The sequence below is a fragment of the Rhodnius prolixus genome, unplaced genomic scaffold (assembly GCF_049639745.1).
Source record: "Rhodnius prolixus isolate KJV_2025 unplaced genomic scaffold, Rpr scaffold_2, whole genome shotgun sequence".
In the NCBI taxonomy this organism is placed as follows: Eukaryota; Metazoa; Arthropoda; class Insecta; order Hemiptera; family Reduviidae; genus Rhodnius; species Rhodnius prolixus.
Window position 1 is genome coordinate 11,864,002 of NW_027411592.1, and position 15,123 is coordinate 11,879,124.

Consider the following 15,123-nt stretch of genomic DNA (forward strand, 5'->3'; position numbering starts at 1 on the left):
GTCATTTTATTTTTATTTTAATATTATTTCATTTATTTCTTACCTGTCCGATTTAGAATGCATTAAATTAAAATATCTACCCCAATTATCTATCCCAGCCACTGTTAGCAGAGAGGTAAAACTGTTTAATTTACTATCACCTTTATCAAAATCTGAGTGCCTTAATATTTACAATTTTATCATAAATGTAGTAATGCTGCGCTCATCCTTGCTTAACGACTAAAGTAAGTTATAAGGTATTGTTACATATTTAAGTTATAATTTAATTTAGAAGTTTATCTTTTATTTAGTACGATTATTTTTTACATTTTGTGATTTATATTTTATAATTATTTTTCGTTTAAGTTGTGTTTAATTTGTATCTTTTAGTAATTGTTTTGTTTATGCAACTTCTTCTGTACACCTGTCTCTGGTTAAAACAGAATAAATAAATAAATATGGCCGGTATTGCACTGGAAAAGGCTCCGAATGCCAAAGACATCAGATGTTTACGCGCCTTAAGTTAGAAAATGATAATAAAAGCCAAAGGTTACTCATAATTTTGGCGGACATTTGATAGTCACAATCCGTAAATGTACTGGTGGTAGAAACGTACAATGTATGGAACCATTTTAAAGATGAGCCTAACTGCATCCTTGCGAACTTCCGTTTCTACTGTATTTAAGGTAGAGAAAAGTATTGAATCAGTCACAAGTCATTATCATCCTTAAATTGTTTTTGACTCAAAAATTGAACCAGAAGTTTTAAAATAATTCAAAAAGTCCTTGACTTTGAATACAAGGACAAGGTTTAATGTCATTAATGGACAGAAATTACGGTAGACCATTTAGAAAAAAAGGAGATAAAGTGGCCCCTTATCCAGAGAGAGAAAGAGAGAGTGCTAAAACAAATATTATACCACATATTACACAATGCACTCGACAGTCTGTAACGTGTATCTAAATAATCTTTCAACCGGTAGTCCGAATCCATAATAATTAAAAACAAACGAAAAAAAAAAACAAGATAACGGAACTATTTTTACGAACGGTAGACCGTTATCTAGCGCTTAAGTATTTTATTTAAAATTTCATTAATTCAGTTTTAATTCACAATTTCATTCATAAATGAAGAAGTTTTTGTTTACTTACTTTAATAAGTTTACTTTGCGGCAATATTATGATTTTGTAGAACTTAAAGAACAAGCTGTAAAGAAATAATACTAAATTTATCGCATTATTTCTGCATAATAACTAAATACCAATTTTAACCGCGGATAAAGTATTGCTAACGGTTTAGAGTCTGTTTAAACTATAGACCCTTCATCGAAGTTGTACTTCATTTCTTACTCCAATCGACCTTTACTACAGTCTACACTCTTCTGGGCTGTCGTATTACATGGATCCTCTCTTTCACTATCCTTTCCTCACATTCTAGCTTCCTCAGTCAGTCTTTCTCTATAGATGTTATTTTGTCTTCGTTATGGCGTACAATCGCCACAGATTTGTCTATTGGCCTTCTTCATTTGCAGAACCATTTCTTTTCTTCCCCAGCAACTTTCTTTCATATTTAAAGCCTACTATCGCTATCTTTTGTCTTGACCCAAGATGCCGAGAAGAGTTATCAGATCTCAAAAATTTAAAATCATAGACAGATCAAATTCTATATGTGGTTTAAGTGCTAATTTGGAAGAGCTAATAATTAGCTTTGGGCCTAAAATACTCTGCTGGAAGTTTTTTCGGCATTTTGCTCCATCGAATTCCAGAAACGGTCAGTTCTGGGAAGGGGCCGCATAGACTTCCCTCTAAAGTGCCATTTCACTGAAATATCCTATTTTACCCCTTTGTAATATTAGTAAGAACTCATGCTGAAATCCTGAATTCGATCGGCAGTATAAGCCTCCTTGATACACAATCTTCTCAGATAAAGTCCGTCCGGTTTCACTTGAAATTCTGTTTATCGTTAATGATTTTATAAACAGTTTTTTTGGGACCTTTAAGTTTCCTCATAAAAGATTTTTAGTTTTTCTAGATCTACTTTAAAGTTCAAAGAAAACGTTGAGAATTCTCGTTAAATAACTCATGAATTATTCACTTCAGATATTAGTGGCGAGAAGTTTACTCAACTTGCGAGAAATTTTGAACCATAAATTGTATATTATACCTCAGTGTAACAATGTACGGCGAGTTAAGTCTGATATTCGATCAATGAACCTTGAGTTCAGGATAGAAGTAGAACTACATTCTTCTCTGGTATTTAATCTTTCAGAATCAAAAAAGAAAGATTTAACTGGACCATCGTTTATGTAGAAGAAACAGTAACAAATGGTAAAACTACTATAGTTAATAATGAGTTCTATTTCAAATCTTATCAGATAATTTTAGACGTAATTAATTTATTTAGAAAAGGAAAAGATTGTGCACCAGTAAATTTCACTTTTTTCTTTCTAATTTTCATAAAATCGTAATTTCTTAGTTAAATAACGATATGAAATACAAAAAATTAATTGCATCTTTTCTCCACTTGAAAATTATACTAGAGCAATCTATCCACTACTAAAATAATAACATTCCTTTTCGAAGCAAAAACTATCGCTGCAATAGCTCCTCCCTCTCGTTACCCACTGTTATTCTATGTTAAGAAACAAATTTATCTCTAATGAGAAGATTTCACCAAAATTTTTATTATCATGAGCCAAACAGTAATTCTATTTTTAGTTATTAATGTATCTGCTAATTATTGCCAAGGTTGGAGTTTTTAAAATTATTATTAAAGTTGGAAAGTTTAAATTAAGTGATATTAAGTTTGATTTGGGAGGTGAAAGGTAATGATATTGTTCTGTTTTGTGTTATTTATTTTTCTTTTATTTTTGTATTCATTTAGACATTATTTGTTTTCATTTATCGTTTGTTTGTGGTTGTTTTAGTTAGCTTTTTCTTTTTTTTTAAATTGTTTGCTTTCTGATTACATTGGCCATTGCCTTTCCCCCAATTTTCGTCTACTGAAATTTATCACATTTTAATTCCTAAAATTTCTGGCACCGCCCAGGTCGAACTTAAAAAAAAAATATTTTTCCTCATAATATTCGATGCATAGAACATCATATTTATAATACTAATATTTTCTATCTTCCCACCATTTAACATACTAACGCTTGGTACCTCGTGATCTGGTTGATGAGCAAAGTAATTCTACCACTTTTCTTGAATGTGATGTCAACATTTCTTGATCAAGATGTGCCAATAAAATACAATAGTTTGTGTTCTTTTAGAAAACAAAAAGCAAAATGAATTTCCAAGTTGAAAGAAAAACTGGACAGTTAGAAAACCATAAGTTTGCTTTTGGGAAAGTCTTAAGTTTATATAAGTCATTTAAGTTATTTCTTATTTTTGTCAGATTTGTTGGTTGGTACGGAAGAGGAAAACTAAACAAAATTAGAAAATCAAACATAATTTATGCTAAATAATTAAATTTTATTAAATACTCTTTCATAGTTCTTAAAAATTTTAGTGTTTTGTTTTCCCAATAAGTTTTTTATTAATTAATCTTTTTTTTTAGTAAACTATTTCTTGGATATTACTTTTATTTTCTTTTTTAAGAAGAAGTTCAAAAAATAAAGAAGAATTGAATTAGCGCACAAAATATTATAAAAAGAAAAGAATAAACAGCCTTGCCCCGTGAAGGTTAGAGCTAATAAATTCATTGGCAGAAGTGTTGAACTATTTTATTTGTTTTTTTGCTGTTCAAATGGAATAATGTTTTAATTTTCTAAATTTAGTGATAGTTATAATGGGAATTCAAAGTCAAATTAAATTGAGTTTACAAATTATTTTTAAAGAATTTTCATTAAATAATTATGAAATAGTGCGCAGCAACACTTTAATAGTTTATTTTTTAATTTACCCTATACTGTAATATCAATAAAAAAATAAAACGAAAAATCAAATAAGCTTCTCCTAAAACAATGTAAAAAAGAGTAACGTTCAACATTCAACTTTCTGCCACTGTACTTTGCTAATTAAAGTTCTTTAAGCTAGCAATATGCTCTAGAAGATGTTGGCTTTGGCTTTTTAATCATACATGAAGTAAACAAAAGGTTTCAAATCAAAGTAACCGGTCTGACGAACCTCATATCCAAGTTCAAATTGGACAAACAGAAACAAACTAAAAACAAAAATTGTAGAAAATAAAAAAATGCCGGTATGGGAATTCTCTTCCAGTTAGTTGAACTTATTTTGGCTACAAAGTTTATACTCCATTAGCACGAGGATGTAGAATGAAGTTTAGATGATAGTTCCCAGTGTTCTATCCCTAGTGCAGCTAGGGAAGAAATTGCCAACGTGGATCTTGTAAAATCTGCAACTGAAACTACAAGGATCATTTTAAAAAAAGAAATCCTCTTTTCTCGAGTTTAATGCATCGTCAGGATGCAAGTTGTGCTGAAGGTTGGTTTCCGGCATGGTGCAACCCGAATACTCCTTTAAGGGATAAAAACTAAGATTCATTGCCGTATTAAAGATAGCTTCTCTATGGAGAGCGAACGCAGATCTTAATGTGTCCTGGTTCCTCAAGTCAGAAGTATGGCGTGGGGGATAACTCTTCCACTTGGAATTAAAAATAGAATGAGATTTAATCATTCATTAATCATTAATCAAGTCTTCTTTAGTTTAAATTTTGTATTCATTTCGTTGTTTGGTTGAGAGAAATATGCTAATTCAACAAAAGGAAATAGTATTCAGAATTGGTTAAGTGAATATTCCGCATTCCTGATTTCTCTTTCTCTTTCTGAACATTGATCAGACCTGAATCATTAGCGGACTAGTTCCATCAATTTAAACTGAGACACGTTGTTTAAATTTAAATTAACAACTTAATCGGGATTGTTCAAAAGAGAGGTCTGCAATCGAGGGAGGAGATTTTAAAGTAACTCTTTGGATCTATTTGGAAAGAAATAACTCCTTGGCGAAGTAGACATAAACTTGAAGCAGTACATTCATGTTGTTTAGGAAAAAGGAAACTAAGACTGAGTTGGCCAGGACACCTCATTAAATAGCCAGATGAAGAAGTGGCAAGGAAGGACTTCTGTGTCCAAGCCCTTGGGATAAGGCCCAATCGGGAGCCTATTGATTTCTGGCTAGATCAGTCTGTTAGAGTGCTGAACATTCCTATTTTGAATAATATTTTGATTCTCTAAAATTAGCAACTAGATCCGGTATTAGTAATAGATGATTTAGAAATTTTGTAATACGCGTGGCCACTTTAAACATAGCTCTCAATAATTGAGACTTTTATTAAAAAATTGCGCCCATTGGACTGCTCTTATTTTTGTTCTATTTCTACTTCACCATTTACAGATGGTTTATTAAGTACCTACATAAGATACAGTAGTGAGTTTTTGATTGTTTTTCTTCTGCATTGTAAAACGCGATAACCGTGATTGTTTGCATCCATTAAGTGAAATAAAAAAACAAACACGGTAGGCTCCGTTATACTGCGGTGAGGAGTGGCGTAACTAGTCTACTGAGGAGGTCCTCTGGCCTCCTTAACCTCAGCCAGCTCCAGACAAACCTGCCCCAGACTGTGTTGAGACGGCGCCTCCTTATATTCTAGCTACTGTTTTTATATCCGCTGGTCGTACGTCCCACAACCCTGCCTATAAACGGAATTAATTGAATGTGCTACAATCATCTCCTGGTTATCTCTTGCCGTACTTCCATTTCTACCTCTTTTCCTCTCCTATTTTTAATTTTATATTTCTTTGGACTCAATTAATTTTATGTTGAGTTTACAGAATAGGATGGAAAAAGCAACAATGGTTATTAGGGAAAGAACTAGCTGCTTTGTCATTGCAATGGACTTCCACGCAGAGAACCCGGGCTCGAAACCTTGATTTTATTCTTCTTGTAAAAGAGACACCTCCCTCTGGCTACAGAGTTTTTACAGATTTACAATTTGTTCTTATTTCTTTTCAAAATACATCATTCTATTCAATATGTGCTGATATTGGTTCTAGCAACCCAATTTATTTGGGCTACAACTCATTTTATTGCAAATTTTTACTCTAGAATGACACTCCCTCTCTTTAAATATTCTTGAAGAATAAATAATTTGAATAAAGGAACGGATAAGTTGAATTGTAGATTAGTTTGGAAACACTTTATTTACTGAATGTTGACTAATAAAAATCTATATTTATTTTACAAACTAATACGTGGAATTTAATACCAATGACAAAAATATTGATAGATTGTAACTAATGATAGAAAGTTCATATGTTATCAAAGCGCCTAATCCACTTTCATGTTTTACCATCATTAGAGAGAGAAAACTAATCCTTTTGTTCTTCAATAAGGTTACTTAGTAATCAAGAAATTGAAAGTTGTTTTGTTAGTCATTTTTGTCACTTTTTCTTTTTTGAAATAATCTCAAGATCTATATATATATTAAAAAAAAAAAAATCTTAATTTACCATTTCTGTGTAAATTACATTTTTAAAATTTCACTTTATTTACTTTTAGTTTTTATAAATGTTCGGCTTGTCACATAAAATGTGACATGTTACCTGCAAACAAAAACGTGTATTTAGAAAATACCTTTTTTATTAATGTATTTATTTTTATTATAGATTATTACAATAGTTTAACATGATGATGCACAATATTTTCACTAAAATTTTACATACTTACATTAAAATAAAAAAGATGATGCCCAGATTATATAATTAGTCTGCAAACATTACTTCCTCATCTACACTAGCAGCGGTATTATATCCGTTTCCATTCATCTACTGTTATTCTGTTCGGTTTAAGAATGTAGTAAGTAAATTGAATTCTAGTAAAAACTGGCGGCAGGAGTACCGCTGGAAAATATACTTAAGACGAGTTCTGTATACAGTGGGTTTATACCTACAATCCCATCCACTCTACTTTGGACATATGCCGATGACACAGCTACTTGCGAGAAGTATCAAACCTTCATCAGCTTCCCACATATTACAGACATAACCTTCATATCATAGAACAATGGAGAAAATAATAAAAGCTAAACAAATGAATAAAATAAAAACTTAAACTGAATGCTCATAAAATGCAAATACGTCCGGCGGCAGGGTTTCTGTCCTCCTGTTTTCTTCAACAGCAATCCTCTTCCATGCACAGACCTGGTGCGCTATTCATAGACAAACGACTCACGTACAACCCCACACAATAGACAATCCATGACAAAACGGGTCAACATTATTTACGAGCAACTTGAACGAAGAACTGCCGACAGAACTAAAAAGACTAAATATATAACTCTGTAATCAAACCTATCTGGCCATGGACTAAACCTGTGGGGCTCAGACAAACACACAGGCATTTTAATCTAAAATACCTGCACAATTAGTTGGTACCCCACAAACCTGACACTACTCACCGATCTGGACATACCCTTCATGCAACATCTAGCCAAAGAAAGATATACTGCACTACTCATACTGAAACACAGAAATTTTATTGATTTTATGAAAAAATTGTAATAATTTAACAAATTCAGAATATTTTTAAATTAAAAAAGAAAAGACAAAATTATGAGGTAATAATCTTGTTCGCAGGAAAGTGTGGATACGCCACTAGTGGAGAGAAAGAAAAATTGGTTACAACGTCAATGGCAGAGAATGGGATCAATCAGATCATCATCCACCTACAGTTCTGGTTTATTTGGTGGCAGAACACGTCATAATTCAGTGTACTCAAGCCCAGATGCTGTGGTCTCAGTTGGCATTGGTGGGCAATTACCAGGAGCTGCCAGCAACCAACCAATTCACAACCCACATCATGCTCAACACAAGATGTCGATTTATGATAGATTGATTGGCAGGAAATCAACCAGAAGAGGCAGAGGTTGGTTTATAATATGAATAATATAAAATAAAGTGTTGGCATTTCAAGTATGGCAATAATATATTTAGGGAAATGTTGGAATAATTGCATAATGAATTCATTGTGAGTGAATTCTTAAGAGCAGGTATAGTAAGAACAATTCTGTCATCTAACGAACCGAAGATGGTCATGTTAGCTAGGTCCTCCGTAATATTGTAGATAATTAGCTCATCTTCAAGAGTTTTTGATTTACAGTTGACATCATAGAAATAGAGAGGGAATGAGAGTGCGAAAACTGAAGATAATTTTTAACCAGGTAATGGTCCGAGAAAGGAGACTCAAACGAAAAATAGTATCGCTTAAATTTTTTTAACCACCATTCTATCAACGTTATTTTTTGAAAAACTTTCGATATGTTGACAATGCTCAGAATATATAAACTCATTTACTCAAAAAAAACCTCTGGTATATCAATCGCTTACCTTTGTAAGTAACAATAAAATCCTAGAAAAAAAAATCTTCCTCCTAACAGTTTACTAACTTAAATGCCCTTTACCCCAAGTATAACTCTCGCTACATAGAAGAATAAAAACAATTTTTATGTAAAAACTGAGACATCATGAACTGGAAAACACTACATAAAAAGCCGTCAGCCCTATTCCAATCAATAATCAAAGTCTGAACTATTCTTTCAGAGTAAACAAATGTATCTTTTACTTCAATATTTCAATATTACTTCAATAATATTTACTTCAATATTACTTAATAACCCTTAACATTTCAAAATTTTGCTATTGGAATCCGAAAAGGATTCACCTCCAAAAACTTGATAAAATAAACTTCCAAATAAAGCATCACTTCCACTGATAATCTTTTCATAACTTTGAAAAAATAAAAATTAAAAACATAAAACTCAGTAATTCCGTTTCAATTTTAATTGTTTCACACTTAGCATTCGTTTTTTCTCACAATTCTACTACTGGTCTTAGGAATAAATCAAAGATAATTTGATTTACATTGCAAGCCTTGAACACTAATTTCACAAGGACTTTGAAGGTCTCTTCCAATGTTTTTTAAAATCCCGAATAATCATAGAAATTAATTGTTGTAATGATTTATTTGGCTTTTAAATTGTATTCTGTACAAAAGATATAGATCTTGCAAATTGAATGTTCAGAATATACAATGTACCTAACAGCCTCATTCTAGAGATGAGGCGTGATAAGAAACCTCAGCAATAAATTCGAATTTGGCTTGATCACATCAATAGATCACAAGCCTATCTCCTTTTTAAGCGGCGTAGTGGGTTATTGGGATGGGAAGTAGATGAGTGGGTTTGAACTACAGGATTAGGATGTCCCGATGGATTAGTGTGGAAGGTAAAGAAATTTAATCAAATTAATTCGGAAATAAAAGGTATTTTAAGGTCTTTATGAAGGGTCTTATTTGAAACATATAAAGAACCAGTGATAATATCTGTAAGGACTTTGTATTGGACGGACTGTACTCTCTGGATATTAGATGTTATGGCAGATCCCCTCAGTTCCGCTTTGTAGGTCCATATTGATGTTAGGAGTGATTCGAAGATTGTCAATTTTATATTTGTTTGCTATGGAGTTCGGCCCAAGTTATGATGAAATAATTGTCTCGTACAGTTTACAGACAAACTAAATCGAAAATTATTTTATTTTTTATGTAAATTTTTAAATTATTCTTAACTCCTTTATTCTTCTGCTAGTCTTTTTTCTTAGAGGAAGCCATAATCAAAGGACACGAAGGTCCATTTGTGGCTTTAGTGCAACCTCTTCTGATTAGAGGACCCTATTTCAGAAACCCAACAAAAACTAATACTTCAAATGTTTAATTTTTTTTTACATAGACATTTTACTTCTTGTAGCTTATGTTTTGATTCACCTTATTTGATTTTTTATGTTAATAATTACTTTATTCAAGGAGGTATTTGTTGCAAGCTTTTAGCTTTTTTTAATTTTATTAACCATTTGATTAATTAACATTTCTAAAGTTTATAGTATGTTGCTTGCATTCATATCACTTACATTTTGCCAAACTTGTTGTTGACAATGTTTTCTTATGAAAAAAAATGTTTTTCAAAGAAAACAATCAAAAATTTGTTTCTTCTTTTAAATATTTTTTAATTTTAAAGTTAAAGAAGGTAAGTAAATTAATAAAAGAGTTGGATTTAAATTTTAGGTCCTGCCAAACTAAATGTATCATCCATTCCAGCAAACCTGAAAAATAGACCCAGGATTCCCACACCGGACGTGACAAAGGAGGTCAATGATAAGGAGAATAAGCTGGTTTTTCCGCATAATAACAATAACATTAACAATAATAATGTGGCGAATGGGACAGTAACCCAGAATAATGTTATAGCGCCAAACACCTTTGTACCTGCAGAATATCCATCTAATGCAGTGCTACAGGTAAATTATATTTTTGTTGTATGAAAATTCACAATAAGAGATTTTCTGTAGTATAATTAGTAAATGTTATTAACTTATTACGACTCCAAAGCAGAGTTTGCTGATGTTACGCCATCGGCAGCATTAACATCATCATTTTTAGCATCAATATTTCCGAGCTTTCATTTGAGAGAAAAAAAAAATGCTCCACATCATCACCGATGTAAGTGTAAATAGATTCCGGGAAACAAGCCTTGGAGAACAACATTTATTCTTACATTTCATCAGAAGAGGTCATTCGGAACTACCACTTTATTCTATCAATATATTTTATTTTCTTTGCGGTGGCTCTACAACTTGTTTTGCAGTTGGTCAACTATTTGCTATAATCTATAACTTTTATTGTAAACATTTTTCTATGAAAATTCGATTAAGGAAGATTCTGAGAGAAAAGCTGATTAGACTCACTTCTAAAGTGCTATTACTGACTTGCCACTCTTATAATTTAATGTAAGGCTGATTTTTTAAATTCCGATCGACTTGTAAAAAAATATTTTCCTTCTTGACAGAATTAACGTGATTTGCAAGAGGGCTGAAACTAGAAATTTGATTTTATTACTAACTCTTCAAATTAACGCATTGTGACTGGAATTTAGTGTGTTGAAATCTGTAATCACCGAGAAGTCTTTTGATTTCAACTAAACGTTTAATTGCTAATAAATTATTAGCAGTTATCAATAATTTTATATAACCAATTTTGTGCGTTTATTTTGAAGTGTTTAGTTGACATCTGAGAGGTGATCAATCTACAGTAAAATAATGATTGATAGAAACAGCACCTCTCCCATTTACTTTAGGATATTTTGCTTCTATTTCAATTTCTGCTAGACTAAACTACCCAAATATTACCAAACATACTTAATCTAAAAGAATTTGTGGTTTCAGGTGGTGACATTATCAACAATACAAGAAATGGACAATCAATCGTCGGTAACATCTTCAGGTAGTACAGCTGCACTAGCACAAGCAGTACTTCCTCCAACATTGACATCAGCCGGTATATCCGGAGTTATTGGGCAACCATTAGCTGTGACAGTTAATCCAGTTGCATTGACCACAATGCAACAACCAATTGTTGTCGGTTTAAGTCCAACAATCACCACAACAACTGCTGAATCTGGACAAGGTAGTTTCTGCAGTAACGGTGGAGGAGGTGTCCTAGGAGTTTTGAATAGTAACGTGAAGATTACCGAACTAACAGAAGATCGAGGTGATTCCGCCTGTGGTTCTTCGTCTGGTTCTACCCTAAGCAATGATGATCCGGATAGATCACGTAAAACTAGCATTGCATCACAACACAGAAGATCAGAAGTGTATGTGTAATTAATTGTGGGGCGTTTTTTGATTTTTAATTGAATAAATAAATTTTAGTATTAAACATAAGGGGGGGTCCTTCGTTTTTATTTCTTTTCATCTTAGCAGAAAAAATAGTATATTAGTATCATCAGTTTTTAAGTTTAAAAATTCAACCATTATTTATTGCTAACTTGAAATAATGAAAACGTTCCAGTTATTTGTATTAATAATATATTAAAAAAAAATTTTCTTAGATGATACAAATAGCTTCCTAGAGACATTCATATCATTTATTTTTGATCTTGAGTATTCAATTAAATAATTTTTTGTTTTTAATGATTTAATAATTTTTTTAAAATGATTTTTTGTTGTAAAGTACAGGCATAAAATCTAGAAACAAAATTATTACAAAACTGCGAAAAATTGCCAAGTGGATGCATGCGTTCGGGATTTAGTTTATGTGTTGCTTAAGACTGTGATTATAATAACATTGTTAATTGGAAAAATACAAATAAACTTTTGGTTTTGTATTTTGACAGTTATAAATTTAAAATATTGGGAGTGCGCATGCTAGAGATTGTGGCATTTTTGTTTTAAAATTAATTTCAAAATGTTTTAATTATAGCATATAAATGCTATGAACATTAGCATCACAAAAAAAAAACTTTTTATTAATTTTCTACAAATAACAACATAACACCATATAAAAAAAGATAAAATGTCATTTTTTTGTGTATAGTTTTTTTTTAATCTATTATAAAGACTGTATATTTGGCTTTTTTCTTTTTTTTTTATTTAATTATATTGTTTAAAATATTTTACTGTTTAATAGAAAATAATAATTCTTCAGTTGTTTTTTGACAGAAATAATTCTATTGTAATTATACATTAAGTGAATATTTAGAATAAAGTCGAGAATTTTTTGCGTTTAAAAATTTTCTCCATAGTGAGCGTGCTTTAGTTATAGCAATCGCAAACATTTAATATTAATACGAATTTCAAATGTTGGTATTTATTAGGATTAATATTTCATAATGTTAATACTCATATTTAAATTAAATATATGTTTTGTAGGAACAATTTTTTATTTTATGTATTTTTTTTTTTTTTACAAAACATAAAGAATTTGTACAATTTAATGTTCAAAACTAATACTAATTATATTTTATTCTTTAAAAATAATAATAATATAGTATTATAAAAAAATAATAAATCAAATCGTGACAAAAATAAGTGAAAAGTTTTGTATGTATTGAAAACAATTTCTATATGTTATATATGGACTATTTGGTTTATGTGAACTCGTTATTGTTGACTAATGGTTAATAATTATGAAAAAATGATCGAAATAAAGGACAAAATGCGACTAATTATTGTGCTTCTATCTTGTCTTACTTTATTATTTTGAATCCGTTTTATTGAATGCCTACAATAATTGCTTTGTTCGAGGAACTGTGTTTGCATGATCCAAAAAAACAAATTATAACATGTACCATTTTTAATTTTGTTCTTTTGTTTAAGGAAAAAAGTGATTATTTATTGACAAATTTATTGCGTGCTTATCTTATTTTTAGTATTAGTGTTTTTTTCTCTTAGAAGTTAGCCTTTACTTGTATTTTTTTCTTTTTAAACTATTATTAAATGTCTAAATATTAAAATATAATTCTTAAAATAGTATTTTTATGATAAAATTTGATCCGTTTTCTAATAATTATGGATTTAAAAAAAAAAAAAAAAAAAAAATAGGTAACTTGATAGTAGTATTCATCGAAGTTTATAGGTATTTATGACAAAATATTGTAATTATAGTTCTTCTTTAGCAAATAAGGAAGCAATGTGTATTTAATTGGCAGAGAATGGCTGTGCCCAAATGTAAATGATGTGCCATCTGTGAATGAGTTTATTAGCAGGAATGGCCGCTTAATTTAGTTTTGTCTTTTTATTTAATTTTATTATTATATCACTCCTCCCAAAAACCTTTAATTTTTTAATCTATATTTCTCTAAGATTGTAAATATAAAATATAAAAATTATTTTCATAAACTAGCTTGTGGCTATGCACATATAAAAAAGTTATACTGAAATTCTTCCCTCCCCTTAATTGTTCATTCTAAGTTTTAGTTAGCATTATTTTTGTTAATTCCAAACGGAATTATCTTGTGATAGACAATCGTGTACTTGATTTAGAAAAAAAAATAATTGTACTTTAGAATGATGAATGAATGACTCCTATTTGTTTTGATGTGGAAGAAATATTTTCCCTATCTCCATTCATAAAATGCGTATGCAATTATTTTCGAAAAAAAAATGTGCACTGATTATTTGAAATAATTTGTAATTTGTTGATTTTTTGCTCTTTTACTACAAAATAGACATAAATATATATTTGTAATATTTATGTTCGCAATTATGATAGATATTTTGATCCAGTTGTAAATATTTTATTTTAGTTAGGTAATATCTGAAATAAAAGGAATCAAATACTTTCATTTAATTCTTATTTTTGTTTTTGGATTTTGTTCATCCCTAACTAAAGACTGGGAAGCCCTTGGTTGACATTCCCTTACATTCCCGTAGGATGGATTGTATAGTAATATATAAATATATTTATATATGTTTATATTATTATAGAAATTGCTATTTGGACTTGAAGCTTGCCTGAAAAAATTGGCATTACTTTACTTATATATAATAATAGAATTATAATATAATTCAGAATATATATTAGTATTATATTACGCATTTTTTTAAATTTAGTGTTTTGACCGGAACTACATATTTTGAGGTCCGCTGAGTACAGAGTGGTTTTTACAAAATGAATCTGAATATCTGGATGTGTATAATTTTTGTAAAAAAAAAGAGGAAGATCTCAGTATTTAATTTGTTTGATTTAGGCGGCAGCGAGGAACATGATAGTAAGCTTTTCAACAAAATCAGCTAGCCGAAAAGGCAACTTTATTAAATCGATATGGTTCTTTAGGTTTTACCAGAAATACATACGATTTGTTTTCAACTTAAGAAACCATCAACTTAAAATCGAAATCTGCATGATAGTATCTTCTCTAATTATAGTATAGTAAGAGAAAGTAAAGTAAAGACTAGAGGAATTAGAATTTTTTGATAGAAACCTCAAAAAAGGTATCATGTTTAACCGTACTCAAGTGCTACTTATAGCAAAGACTATACGATAGAATTTTCATATAAAAAATGTTTCAAATAAACGTTTTTAATACGACAAAATTTCTCATTTAAACTGATATTTATTTTTAAAATAATAATATTAACCGGAGCATTTGCAAGAAATTTTCTAAAAATTAGAAAATCTGTTAATAAGTCCCCTGGTTGGACCTAATCGAAATCCATAACTTGAAATGACTGCAATACTTTATTTACCTAGTTTGATAAAATAAACATTTAACTAAAAATTAAAATTAAATTATTCAACTGGATTTCCGTGCGGAGATCCCGGGTTCGAATCCAGTTGCTGACTCTTCGATTTTCTC

General features: G+C 30.3%; 1 protein-coding gene across 4 annotated transcripts in view; it reads left to right on the top strand.

The window, feature by feature from the left end:
* The window catches only part of Best2 (bestrophin 2), a 196,647-nt gene extending 182,533 nt beyond the window's left edge, over window positions 1–14,114 (top strand). For 2 of the 4 annotated variants that reach the window (XM_074117797.1, XM_074117796.1), the window contains exons 9-11: window positions 7,574–7,862; window positions 10,053–10,285; window positions 11,210–14,114. In XM_074117797.1, coding sequence (XP_073973898.1) covers window positions 7,574–7,862; window positions 10,053–10,285; window positions 11,210–11,647 — 960 coding nt within the window. In that variant the 3' untranslated portion in view covers window positions 11,648–14,114. The remainder of the gene's footprint in view (window positions 1–7,573; window positions 7,863–10,052; window positions 10,286–11,209) is intronic. The other 2 variants (XM_074117799.1, XM_074117798.1) reach the window with 1 other exon arrangement.
* Window positions 14,115–15,123: the final 1,009 nt, after the last annotated feature.